Consider the following 13,668-nt stretch of genomic DNA (forward strand, 5'->3'; position numbering starts at 1 on the left):
AATGTGTCATATTTCTTATAATTAACTAACTTACTTACCTTCTTTAATCTAATCAAATTAGTTAAATGGGTTTTATATTAAAGACCGAAAAAATATATATTTATATATATAATTGACTAATTGAATACAAAATTTTGAATGACAATGTGTTTTCATCAAAATAGAAAATGAAAATCAATTTAGATTGGAGTTATAAATTAAGGACTCACATCATCTAAACAAGTAGTTATGTTAAACTAGGCTTGAATTTCAATGCATATGGACATAACAACTAAATTGTGAGTGCCCATTGCCCTCAATACTTCAGGGGTGATTCGACACTGCTGTGATGGTGAGCGAGGTATACTCCTTGTGGCTCACCAAAAAAAAAAGAAAATAATATTTCAAAATTTAATAATATAAAAAAATAAACACAAATTTTGAAGCAATGGTTGTTCAAGTGAAATTATTGACAGATCAATAATAACTTTAATATGTTCTAAAAAATTTAAAATACTTTATTGCTATTTTTAATCAAGTTAATTCGGACCTTAAAGTGATTTTTTAAAAAAAGGTGAATTATCTTCCCGGGAACAAAAAAAAAGGTCCTGAGGGTTAGCTTCAATATATTCAATTAAAAAGAGCACACATTTTTTTTTAGCCGAAAAAAAGTATACACACATTTAAATTGGGAAAACTTATTGACTGTCAACATATTTAATTTAAACTAATATTATGATATAAAAGGATAAATAACATGCTGGCCAAAAAAGAGGATAAATAACATGATTTATTTATTAACTAAAGTAGGTCTTCTTGTGAGAATGAATAGGAGAAACAATCATCACAGTCAACATTGAGAACGAACCACAATGACAGTACATAAAACACGGGATAGATACATTACAACCCAACTTCCATAATGAACTTTTTTTTTTTTAAATAATTTTTTTGGAAATTTAAATGGCAGTCTCACATGGTCAAAGTTTTTGCTTAAGATGAACTCCTAACAGCAACGAAGTTTTCTTCAAGTTGGCTAAACAAGAAGACCACTTAAAATCCATATTCTCCAGCTGAGACCTCTTTTTCTTCACTGCTTCCAATTCCTTTATGAATCCAATGGTGTCAGAAACACTCTCCTTCTTTTGCTTTTCAAGAGACAACAATTTGTTGTCACACTCTTTGATTTCATTTTCTTTGCTATCTAGTTCAGTCTGCAACTTAAAGATTTGCTCCTTCAACTCTGCTGCCTTTTTTTGAGCCTCAACCATAGAATTCTGAGTCTTTTGAATTTCAGATAAAAGACTCATGGCTGCTCCTTTTCGTTGCAAACATTGCTCAGTCATTAGCTTCTGTTTTTGTTGAAGCTTGAAGGAAGATAGAACATTTTGGATTTCTTGTTGCAAAGAGTGTATTATAGCTTTAAGGCCATCATCAGAACAATGAGACGACAAGGTGTTAAGAGCATTCTCAAGGCAAAGCTTGCTTTCTTCAGAGCTAGCAATTTCCTCCAAACCCATCTTCATTGAGGCTTCCAAGTCACCAAGAGCCTTAGCTACCTCACTATCATCTTCATAAGCAATAACTTGGGATGCATAGGGCATGTGAACTTCGATGTCAGCAACTTCCTCCATTATTTGGAATAATATCATTAGATCATCATTTTCAAGCTGTTTAGATACATGAGGCATGCAAGTCCCTGCTTGAGTGACCTTATTTTCATCCTGAAATGGATAATGGACAAATATTATTCTTACTAATAGAATCCAGTAACAAAATATGATATTTTTTCTAAACACATTGAATTCTTAAAGCGGAGTTATAAATGGTAATCAACACAATATTCATTATTAATTGTTTTAAAGGGAAAACATTATACCCAAAAAGCAGGGCAATAAACTATAAACGTACTTGTGCAGATTCAGTAATGGAAATATCTAAATGGTCTGATTGTGAGCTCTCTGCTTTTGTTTCAGTACTTGAAGTTGCTATTTGAGGCTTCATGGGAGTAGAGATTGAAGGGATCTAAAACCAGAAAGATAGAAAAATTAATTTCAACCAATGAGAGTAAAGTACCAATAGTGTAACAATCACATAAGGGTAAATGAAAGGAGTAGTTATTTACCAATGGAGAGCTTGTTTCAGTTGCAGTAGTTGATGGAATTGACATTGCAACTTTATCTGATGTTTCTTCAACATTTGCTTTAGCATTCTGCGTGGCATCGAATGACATCAGTTTCTTGTTTTTGTGACAGTAAAGCATTAGAATACGTATATACTACCTCTGGTCCTAATAATAAGACACCGTTTGTAGTCTACAAATGAGGTCTTATAAATAAGACCGGAGGTAGTATATTCTTTTGTAGATTGTTAATTAACCTTTTGTGAATCATCAAGATGCATATCGGGGTCTGTTTTTGGTAGTGCTTGTTGATCAAGTGTGATTTTCTTGCCCTCATCCTCAATGCGATCCATATTGTCCTAAATGAACATAAATATGGCAAAAGCACCATAAGATTATATCAGTTAACATAATAATTCATCTTATATCAAGAAGGAACAACAAATGTTGTTGGTGATGGCTTGCTTGATTTTGGACTCGTGATTTGCATTGTTCCGAGAGCTTCATCTAATTTAGAACCTTCTTGAGAGGTTGATTTCAATGTTTCCTTTATAATTTGTTGCATAGCACAAATTAAAAAAGTAATTAGCTTGCTTTGAGTTCTACACTATCTCTTCATCAACAATATTCTTTACTAGCTAATTAAATTGTACAATACATGACCAAGTGAAGGAGTATTTTTGGGAATTTTCCCTTAAAATATTTGAATTAGACGCTGGTGTTGTTGTCACTGGTACATCAGAAATAGGATCTTGTTTAACAATTTTATTTGCTTGCTATGGTAGTCCATGAACTTACAATATGGTAATGGAGAGAAGTACTATTTGATGTTTGGGCAAGTCTATTAATTTTAGGAAATTTCAAAGTATGGTGAACTTACAATGCATGTGTTTTCAAGCTGTTAAAGTCTAATATTAATCACTCAAAATAATGCAATAAAGTGCAGACTTACTTCAGAAGATGCTATATTGGAGGAAAGTTCAGATGGTTCTGATTGGGGATCTTTAGAATGCGAATGTAGTCCTCTTTCACTCTATATGAAAATATACATATTTATGAATATTGAAAAAGCTGCATATATTTAATTTATTCGTTTTGTATTGTAAAATATGATAATCTTACTTGTGGAGATTCAATTTGTGAAGGAGCAGCAAATGGTGCAGGTTTGTTGGTTTGTTCTGAGCCACTTTCTGTAGCCTCCTCTGGTTGTGGAGTGTCTTCATCACTTACCTCTGCTGTTTCCTTAATCTGTAACATTACGGGAGACCGCAAAGAAATTAAAAAGTTCTGGACTTAATTTAATGATGCTGTACCAAAATTTGGAAGCAATCAAGAAGGCAGTGATGCTGTACCAAAATTTGGAAGCAATCAAGAAGGCAGTAAGTGAGAGAGAAATATATTTGTTGATGTCTTTTGCATATCTGAATCAGAGTTTAGTGTGCTTCTGATTTGCAATGCATACCAAATATAAGCAATATATATATAATTTGACTAATTGAATACAAAAATTTTGAATATATGTTTTCCTCAAAATAGAAAATAAAAATTAATTTACATTAGCATCGCTATAGAGTAAGACGACTCTTGTCATCCAAACAAGTAGCTAAAACGCCACTACTCCTTGTGGCTAACTAAAAATAAGAATAACTTTAGTATTTTCTAAAAAATTTAAAAACTTTTATCGCTATTCTAAATCAAGTTAATTTGAATCCTAGAGTGGTTTTTAAAAACTCATGAATTATCTTCCACGATTAGTGAGGAAAAAAATCATCCAGAGCGTTAATTAACTTTTTGTGAATCACTAAGATGTGTATTCCGTTCTGTTTTTTTTAGTGCATCATGTGTGATTCTCTTGCCCTCACCCAAAATGCGATTCTTATTATCCTAAATGAACATAAATATGGAGAAAGCACCCTAAAATTGTATCATTTACCAAAAATTTAACTTATATACATCAGGAAGGACTATATTCTTACATGTGGATGCTCTTTTTCTAAAGGAACAACAAATGCCTTTGGGGATGGCTTGCTTGATTCTGGACTCATGATTTGATATGCTCTGACAACTTCATCTGATTTAGAACCTTCTTGAGAGGTTGACTTCAATGTTTCCTTTATAATTTGTTGCACAGCACAAAGAACTTATTTAGCCTGCAGTGAGTTCTAATGCCATATCTTCAGCAGTAATATTCTTGTCTAGCTAACTAAATTTTATAATACATAACCAAGTGAAGGTGTTTAATTAGAGGATGGTGTTGTTCTCGCTGGTATATCAGAAATAAGAACTTGTTGAACAATTTCATTTATTGTTGCTTTGGTACTCCATGAACTTACAATATGTTACTAAAGAGTGGAACAGTTTGGTGTTTACGCAAGACTATTTTATTTTAGGAAAGGGTGAAGTATGATGAATTTATAATGTGTGTTTTCAATTAGTTTTAAAATCTAACATTAGTCACTCAAAATAAGGCAATAAAGTATAAACTTCATTGAAAAGATGCTGTGTTGGAGGAAAAATCAAATGGTTTTGAAACTGATAATCTTACTCGTGGAGATTCAATTTGTGAAGGGGCAGCAAACGGTGCAGCCTCCTCTGGTTTTAGACTGTCCTCAACACTTGCCCCTGTCATTTCCTTAATCTGTAACATAGGAGACCACATAGAAATTAAAAACTTCTGGATTTAATTTGTTAAAACTGCACCAAAAATTTATAAGCAATAAGAAAGGTAAAAGTATAGTATACATACATTCGATGAACCATTGTTTTGTTCTGCTACTGGTTGGTCTCTCTTTATAAGCTTCTCTGCTACTTCTTTTAACCTCTGTACAATAATTGAATATATCCGTGAACATGGGTTAGATGCTATATTAGATGAGATGTTTTTTAAATATTTCTTTTTTTAAAAAAATCAGCCTTAGGCTTCAATTAATAAAATCAATCAGAGAGCTAGGTGCTGAAAAAGCTTTGCCAATTTCACTTAAAAATGATGCAATTCAACTTATAAACATGTTGGTCATCTCTTCATCAACAATATTCTTTACTAGCTAATTAAATTTTACAATATATAAAAACAAGTGAAGGTGTTTGTGGGCATTTTCTCTTAAAATATCTGAATTAGAGAATGGTGTTGTTTTTGCTGCTATATCAGAGAGAAGAGCTTGTTTAACAATTTCATTTTTCACTGCTTTGGTTTATCTGAACTTACAGTATGTTAATAAAATGTGGTACTGTTTGATGTCTATGTAAAACTATTTTATTTTAGAAAAGTGTGAAGTATGATGAATTTACAATGAGTGTTTTCTAACATTAGTCACTGAAAATAAGGTAATATAATAAAGTATGAACTTAGTTGAGAAGATGCTGTGTTGGAGGAAAAATCAAATGGTATCGTATTTTAAAAATATGATAATGTTACTTGTGAAGGAGCAGGGTTGTTGCTAGTTTGTTCTGAATCCTTCCCTTCATCAGCTTCTGCAGCCTCCTCTGCTTTTGGACCGTCTTCAACACTTGCCTTTGTTATTTCCTTAATCTGCAACATATAGGAGACCACAAAGGAATTAAAAAGTTCTCGATTTAATTTGTTAATATTGCACCAAAAATTTATAAAAAAGTTATGGATTTAATTTGTTCATATTGCGCCAAAAATTTATAAGCAATAAGAAAGGCAATAAGTAAGAGAAGAATATAGTTGGTGGCTTCTTAGGTGTGGTAGATTATAGGAAAGTGCAGTACACATACATTTGATGAACCATTGGTTTGTTGTGCTGCTGGTCGATCTCTCTTTGTAACCTTCTCTACTACTTCTCTTACCCTCTGGAACATATCCGTGAACATGGTTAGATAGTATATGAGATGAGCCATTTTTGAAAGGGTAAAAAAGATTGAAATTTACCCCCTATCGTAGGTATAATTTTATCAATAATCTTTTGTTTAGCACTTTTACAAAAGAAACAGAGTGCGTGGTGTACTTGAGAAATAAATTTAAGGGCAAAATTGCATCTTTACTCTTTTTTTTAAATATTTCCATTAACAAAATAACCTTAGGCTTTCATTTAATTAAATTAATCTCAGATATATAGATGCTATAATTTTTTGTCCAATTTGACTTAAAAATGATGCAATTCAACTTGTAAAAATAAAAGTTTGATCTGTAAACATAAATGATTAAATTTAATTTGTGAATATACAAGTCAGATCTGTAAAATATAAATTTTTAGAGACATTTGTATATTTAATTTTCTTGATGAGACTTATAAGCAATTTTTTTCCAAGCTAAAATATGGTCTATTTCGATCACCATTCCATGGGTTGAATGAAATGACATGTTGTTTATTTAATTTTTTTTATAGAACTGATTAAAAAAATATAAAAACAATTTGTCCCAGACAATGCATGGTGAATTTGAAAAGATAATAAAACATTGAAACTAAAAATAAAAATGGTGTAATGATAGGCCATTGGTTCAAGAAGAAGAGGCCCATCAAGTTTATTTAAGTTTGGTATATGCATCGTTTGTTGTCCGGTCTCCCCCTGCTTTCTCTTTCCTTAGATTGACCCATTTTATTTTGATACTTACATTAATAAGTTGTTCAAAAAGATCATCCTCATCCATGTTGCCCTTCTTACTCTCAGATTCTTGGAACCAATTCGTATAACCTAACCAAACAAAGCAATTCCAAAAATATATTATAATGAGAAAAGTCATAGCAATTAATAGGAATCGTAAATATATAATTAAATAATCTTTTGGATACTTACTATTAATGAAGTCAACATTATCAGTTGAAGTTAAAGAGAGCTTGGGACAACCCTCGACTAGACGGCATATCACGGTCTGGAAATCAATTGCAGGGCAGATGGTATGAAGTTTTGGTACATCTCCAAGGTATATCACAAATAGCTCTGGGAACACAACCTTGATGTGCAACTCTCGTGTTGCGCCCTGCTTCCCTCCAAATACTTGCTCTAGCACTGGGGCATCTGATATGCGCAAAATCGAGAGCTGTGGAAAGCTGCCACGTGTGGGGATAGAGAATAGGCATTTCAGCCTCTTGCAGTCTTGCACAATAATCCTATGGAGATTTGGGAAAGAATATTCTTCATCATCGTCATCCTCAATGATGCGCTCTAGCTCTCCACACTGTGATACCTGTAGGTGTCTCAAACATGGCAGGCTTCTCGAGATAGATGTAGGCAAAATGAATTCCAGCTGATCGCACCCGTCGATTTTTAGCTTGAAAAGATATTGAAAGCTGAGGTGATTTTTTGGTCCCACACATATGTTTCTTAACCCATCCAAGTTTTCCAAAATCAGGGTTTTCAAGCTTGAATTCACATGACATGCAATTTGAAGTCTTTCCAGATCATAAATTGTTTCCATGTCCAAGAATGCCAAAGACAGATGTCTCAAATTGCACAAGCGCATCCCAATTACCTATATAATGTCATAACAAACACACATATAATTATCAAAGAACAAAGCAATACATCAATAATCATAAACTGACTATTGAAAAATAATTAATTACCTTTTTTCTCGAGACTTGTTCTTGTCCTGTATGCCCCTCCACTGATACTTCTATAAAAGAGTTTATAGGAAGTTGCAGACATTCACTCAAAGTGATGCCTTCTAGAGATGATGCTTCCACATAATAGTTTTTAGGGCACATAACCATATTTGGTACTTCACTAAGGCTTAGTTTGTTGAGGGCTGGGAGATGAATCTTAGTATTATGATTTTGTTGAAGTAACTTATCATCACCACAAGATTTTCCAAATACATAGTTCAACTCTCCAGCCCCCCGGATATGCATAGATTCCAAGAGCACAAGGTTTGTAGAACAAGAAAGAGGAAATACATATTTCAATTTGTGACATTCGATGATTTCAATGGTGCGCAAATTGGGAAAGATAGAGTTGGAACTCATATGATGATGATGACCGTCTACCTCCTCCATTACTATATGCTCTAGCTCATCACAGAGGACGACTTCCAATTTTTCTAACATTAACATTGATGAGGCGATGGATACAGAAAATAGTGACCTTAAGTTTGAAATTCTGTTGATTTTCATCTCTCTCAAATTGACCGGGTACAACGGTGGCGTAAAAATTCCATTTGCTCCATTGCCAACATATGTATCCTGCCTTTCAAACAAATACATCAATTTGGTTCATCTTCTTAGAGTTGTAGCGCCAATTCAGAGAATGGACGGGAAAGCGGGTTCAATTTTTTTTTTTAAATAAATAAGTATAACCAAAGATTTTTTTTCACATCTTATCTAACTTAATCTTTACTACATCTCAGCCAATATGTTACAAATTATTAAAAATTTTAATTTTTCACGTTCTAAATTCTTCTGAATCAATTAATTAATGAAACAATGAAGCAAAATTTAAAAGGTTGATTGTTTAAAAAAAAAGCCATTGTAAATTTGATGTGGATAAGTAATTTGCTGTGAATGCCCTGCACCCTGTGGCATGTACGTGGACAAATTTTTGTAATTTGATTTATATGTGTACTAAATAGATATCAACCGTGAGGTTGAGAATAAAATTATATAGATTGCAACATGAATAAAGAGACATACTTTACCAACAAGCTATTGATTGTTATGGTAAATAGTCTAAGCCTCGTAAGAAGAAGAACATAAGTTCAAATCGCGAGAAGACTCAAGTTCAAAGTGGCTTGGCAAGTCTCTGAATTGTATAAAAAAAAAATAGACAAATACTTTTGGCAAAAGCCACAAATACTACAACAATATATATATTTGATATAAATAGTTCATGCCGTTTTCGCACAAAAAACTTTCCCCATATTCAGTCCCGAACTATCCTCAACAAATGAGATTTTTTTTTTTAGATTAAACCTGCAAAAGTATTCTTTCCACCAGAAGTAAAATACCCAGAAAACCCCTCCTTATATTACCGACCTATTTCTCAGTTAAAAAAACCAACAATTGTGGCATAAAAGTCACAAGCACATACAAACCTAGAAATTTTGGTGTTATTGCTGACTATGATTTTTTTGGAAGAAAGAAATACTCTATATTCAGTGTAAAGTAGACAAAGGAATTTATCAAAAAAGGCAACGACCCTTCATTTTATTGGTGAGAAGTATTTGATAAACTTTTATATACAAAAGCTTTTAATACTCTGTAAAATTTATACATACAAAATATCCAAATTCTATGTCCATCCTCCTCACCAATAAATTTTTTAATGGGAGACTTTTCCCGAATTTTTCTCTAGACTATGTGAAAAGATAAAAAAAAATATAGGGAGGTTAACTTTAAAATTTGAATTGCTATACGGAGGTCATCTATAAATGACTTAAATGTTGGGTTTTTTTTAATATTATTTTGTCCTAAGCATTATAACAAATTTGATCAACACAATTTTTGAACGTAATGAGTAATTATTTATTCTAACAATTCTCTTTTTTAAATTAACGCAACTCTATTTAATTCCCTCAATGCAAATAACCATTTGTAGCACTGATAAAAAGTGCGAGGGAGGAACATATATATGTACCTGTGGGCTAGTGTGGTCCGGCTGAGTTGCCTTGGAAGTGGATGACTCATCTTCATTTGTAGCTTTTGATTTTGGCATAAAACAACATAAAGAACCACAAGAGACATTGCGACCTGGACTCTTGTCTTTTGCCTTTGACCCTTCAGTTGTATTTGCTTCTGATTTTTGTGGGAGATGACAATCTGGATATATGTTGACGAATGAAGGAACTTTTAGAATAGACAGCACTTTCAACGAACAGAGTATGTTTTCTTTTTGCATTTGATGCAACCCTCTCTCTTCTGGATATTGCCCAAACATGTATTTTAGATTTTCACACTCAGAAATCTTCGCACTTTCAAGTGTAGGAAGGTCATCACAAAAACAAATTGGCAACATGAATTCCAATTCGTCACATCCTTTAATACTGAAGAGTTTCAATTTTTGAAACATTGAGTCATGACTCCTTGGATTGGGATCTTTATCATCCGCTTTCACCTTTCCTGATAATCCCTCATCCCTTATTATGTATTTCAGATTAGAACATCTAGTAATCTTCAAAGTTTCTAGCTTTCTTAGACTTTGGGCAGTGGATGGATGAAAAAGGCACGACATTGAACAATCCTTTACTTCTATGGACTTAAGATTACCTAGCTCTAGCTTGCCTTTAAATAATGTGCTTTCCAACTCTTCACAATCCCTTAACTCTAACTTCTCAAGTTGCTTGAGAAAGCCATCAGGATAAGGACCACTACATATTTCTCTCACAGCCACTCCAACAAGTTGCAGTTCAGCTAACTTCCTGAAGATAGCCATACCAGGTGTAAGTTGAAGAAGTTTAGTATGTATCAAACAGTTCATCTTTGACCATTTCTTCAATGAAAGCTTGATTAAGTCTCTCGTAGCTTCATCTTCAATTGAAACAACATCAGGAATAAGATTGCCCCAGCTAGATTCATCATCTCCTTCTAACTCCAAAATCTCTGCTCTTGCTGCCAAGGATTTAATTATTTCTCTGGAGAACATTCTTTGTAACTTGGCTGGCTTGAAACTCGTTTTTATTGAAGCGTCCAACTGACAAGAATCAAATGCAGAGAACCCACTACCATCTATATGATATATTTGATATTGAGGAAGGGGTATATTTATTTGAGGAACCTGTGTGTCGATGGGCATATGATCATCATTCGAGATATAATACAACTCTTCCAGTTTTGAGCAACTTGCAATCACTTCAAATGGATTGTTCTTTTCAAGCAAACAACGCATCAAGCATAGAAATCTCAATATGCCTAGCTCACTAATTCCATTTGGCAAATCAAGAATTGAACAATTGGTCAATTCTAGAGACTCAAGATCTTTTAAGTTTCTTATCAACATAGATATATCACCTAACTCCCAATTTGTTAGACACAGTGTTCGAATATCTTTCAATGATTGAATTGATTTGGGTAGTGAGAGGGCTAAAGTTCTGCCAAACTCAATTTTTGAATACAAAAGCAGAACTCTAAGACTCTTCATCCCTGCAAAGACTGTATTTGGAACTTCTAAAGAACCATTTGCATTTATCCATACTAAGAGAACCTTAAGTTTGCTACCATTAAAACAATTGGGAAAGCCATTTGTGATCCAAGATGAATATTTCATATTCTCCTTCAAATTCATATTAGATTTCATGATCACTTGAATCTCTTCATTTGCTATCTCCATGGCCACTTCACGAATCAAATCATGCATCTTTACACATTCTTCACCAGCCTTCAACAATAAAGAGGAATTTATGAGCTTGTTTTTCTTCACACACACTTGACTTCTTGTTGCATCATATTCAGTTTCTCCAAATAGCCCTAATCCTATAGCAATCCTGCTTAAAAGCTCTATGGGTATTTCATAAGCTTTTGGGAATACAGAGCACAGCAGGAAGAGAACTTGGGCTTGTTCATCTTTCAGATAATTATAGCTTAACTTCAAAGAATTATAAAACTTCGTCATATTTTCATCAACAATCCCACGACTTGAGGGTTCATTCGCACTTCTCAATGCTATCAAAGCACGGTGCCAATCTTTTTTAGGCCAGTCTTTTAAGGACTTTGCCATTGCGACAACTATAACTGGTAATCTTCCACACTCGTTCACAATACCCACTACCACCTTCTTCAAATCATCGCGGCAATCCTGACCAACATGATAAAGGAAAAGATTCAATGCATCGTTCTCATCTAACTCCTCTAGTTTAATCTTCTTTTGGCATTCCATGTCAGTACAAACATTCACATAACGTGTGGTTAGCAAAACAGTGCAACGACCCTTTCTATGGAAGCCTGGCTGAATCCCCAAATTCTTAAGATCAAGCTTTTCCCAGACATCATCAAGTATTATGAGCACCTTTCTTGCATAAGCAATCCTGTTCCATATTTGTTCTGCGTGGGTCAATAGCTTCTCTTCTTCTAACTGCAATTCCAATTTCTTTGCAATGTCATCTTGAATCCTTTTCTTGTCCACAGGGGTAGACACACTAATGAACATGACTCTATCAAAGGAATTTGTGTTTTCAACTTGTTTCCCGACTTCTATTGCCATTGTGGATTTCCCCGTTCCTCCAAACCCTTGCAATCCTACCATATAGTTATTGTCATCTTCTAATTCCTTCTTGAGTTCCTCAAATTTCGCCTTTCTACTCTTAAAGGACATGAAGTTTTGTGAATGGAATTCCATGCCTGGCACTCCAACTGCATGTGCAAATGCATCAAATTCTTGAACTTCAGTGATCAATTTTGGAATTACCTCTTTGATCAAACTTTCCAGCTCCTTTGCTCGTGCAGTTTGCGAGCAGCAATTCACACACAAGCCAAAGCATTTAGTTGGTTTAGTGTCTTGTTGTAAAAGTTGATTGGCTCTTTTAAGCCAGTCTTCAACTCTAGGATCAACTAGAGTCTCATTTCTTTTGCTGGCTTCATCTATCTTCAGCTTTACTCTTTTCATTTCAGCTGACAACTTTCCTTGTTCATTTCTAAAGTCTCGAACATAACTCTTGTATTTACGCAGGTACCGAAGTTCTTCCCATGCTTTACATGCCAGGCAGGGGATAACTGTTGTTGCAACACTGCTACCGATATCCATCTAACATGCATATGAGATTACGGTTACAAGATTATAATATCTATGTACATGCCAACTATATATGCCTAAGATTACAATATACTAATCTAAACCATATTATTAATTGTAGGGAGAGATTATAGAAAGAATGGCATCTCTCTAAGTAACCCATGTGTGTGTAACGTTTTAAAGAATGCATTCTAAAATCAACTATAACAATCCATTACCAAATAAAAGGTAATTCTAAATCGTAACATCACAATTGTTGCAATTGATCATAGAGAGTTTGACATAGTTTGAGTGCATCAAAAGACGTTTCTACCTAATTTAAAAAGGCTCGACTTGACTACTTCAAAAAGAAATTAATTCTATTGTTTTAAGGGGAGTAGCATTCCTAAAGTGCCTTTAATTGTTTGCCGTTCATTAAAGTTACTAGCGTTGCTGTTGGTTAAGCTCGATTTTTCTGCTACTAATATTCACCCTCTGATAGCTGCTTAACTAAGGTGAAATTAGATTGTGCATAATTGCGATGCACATAGCTGTATGAAAAATTAACAGATGTACCATTAAGTCTATTTCATATAAAGATATTTACTTCCTCTTTCAAATTCAAGAACAAGAGCAAGCCAATATTTATATTTAATACTGCCGCGTTCAATAAATATATATATATATGAATAATTGCACACCGTCAAAATTAAATATTTTATTTTTTACAATGTTTATAAGATATAAATATACATTAAATACAATTGACAAATATATTTTAAATTTAAAGTATTTTAGAAAAAATAAGAACAGATTTTTTAATTTTAAAAAGTTAAAAGAACATAGGAAGAATAAAATTTTCACAGAACGAGGATTTGAAATTGTTTGATATGAATTTACAAAGCCATCGCGGCACGAAATATATTGCTACTCTAATAGAGAAAAGCAACCGATTATCATTGGTGGCA

General features: G+C 33.4%; 2 protein-coding genes across 2 annotated transcripts; both read right to left on the reverse strand.

Annotated features, from left to right (window-relative positions):
- Positions 1-959: 959 nt before the first annotated feature.
- LOC114712747 (eisosome protein 1-like) lies at positions 960-7,269 on the reverse strand. Its single transcript, XM_028897290.1, has 14 exons — positions 7,251-7,269; positions 6,860-7,159; positions 6,678-6,757; positions 5,840-5,914; positions 5,517-5,630; positions 4,848-4,922; positions 4,647-4,739; positions 4,078-4,212; positions 3,224-3,349; positions 3,054-3,134; positions 2,359-2,460; positions 2,105-2,218; positions 1,891-2,004; positions 960-1,703 (listed from the first exon to the last, which is right to left on the reverse strand). The coding sequence occupies exons 1-14, from the start codon at positions 7,267-7,269 to the stop codon at positions 960-962; spliced, it is 2,172 nt and encodes a 723-aa protein (XP_028753123.1).
- Positions 7,270-9,559: 2,290 nt separating this feature from the next.
- Positions 9,560-12,733, reverse strand: LOC114712748 (probable disease resistance protein At4g27220). The gene has a single exon (XM_028897291.1). The coding sequence runs from the start codon at positions 12,731-12,733 to the stop codon at positions 9,560-9,562; it is 3,174 nt and encodes a 1,057-aa protein (XP_028753124.1).
- Between the last annotated feature and the right edge of the window lie 935 nt (positions 12,734-13,668).

Source organism: Neltuma alba, unplaced genomic scaffold, assembly GCF_004799145.2.
Source record: "Neltuma alba isolate B1F8T4 unplaced genomic scaffold, ASM479914v2 tig00011396_pilon, whole genome shotgun sequence".
Taxonomy (NCBI): domain Eukaryota; kingdom Viridiplantae; phylum Streptophyta; class Magnoliopsida; order Fabales; family Fabaceae; genus Neltuma; species Neltuma alba.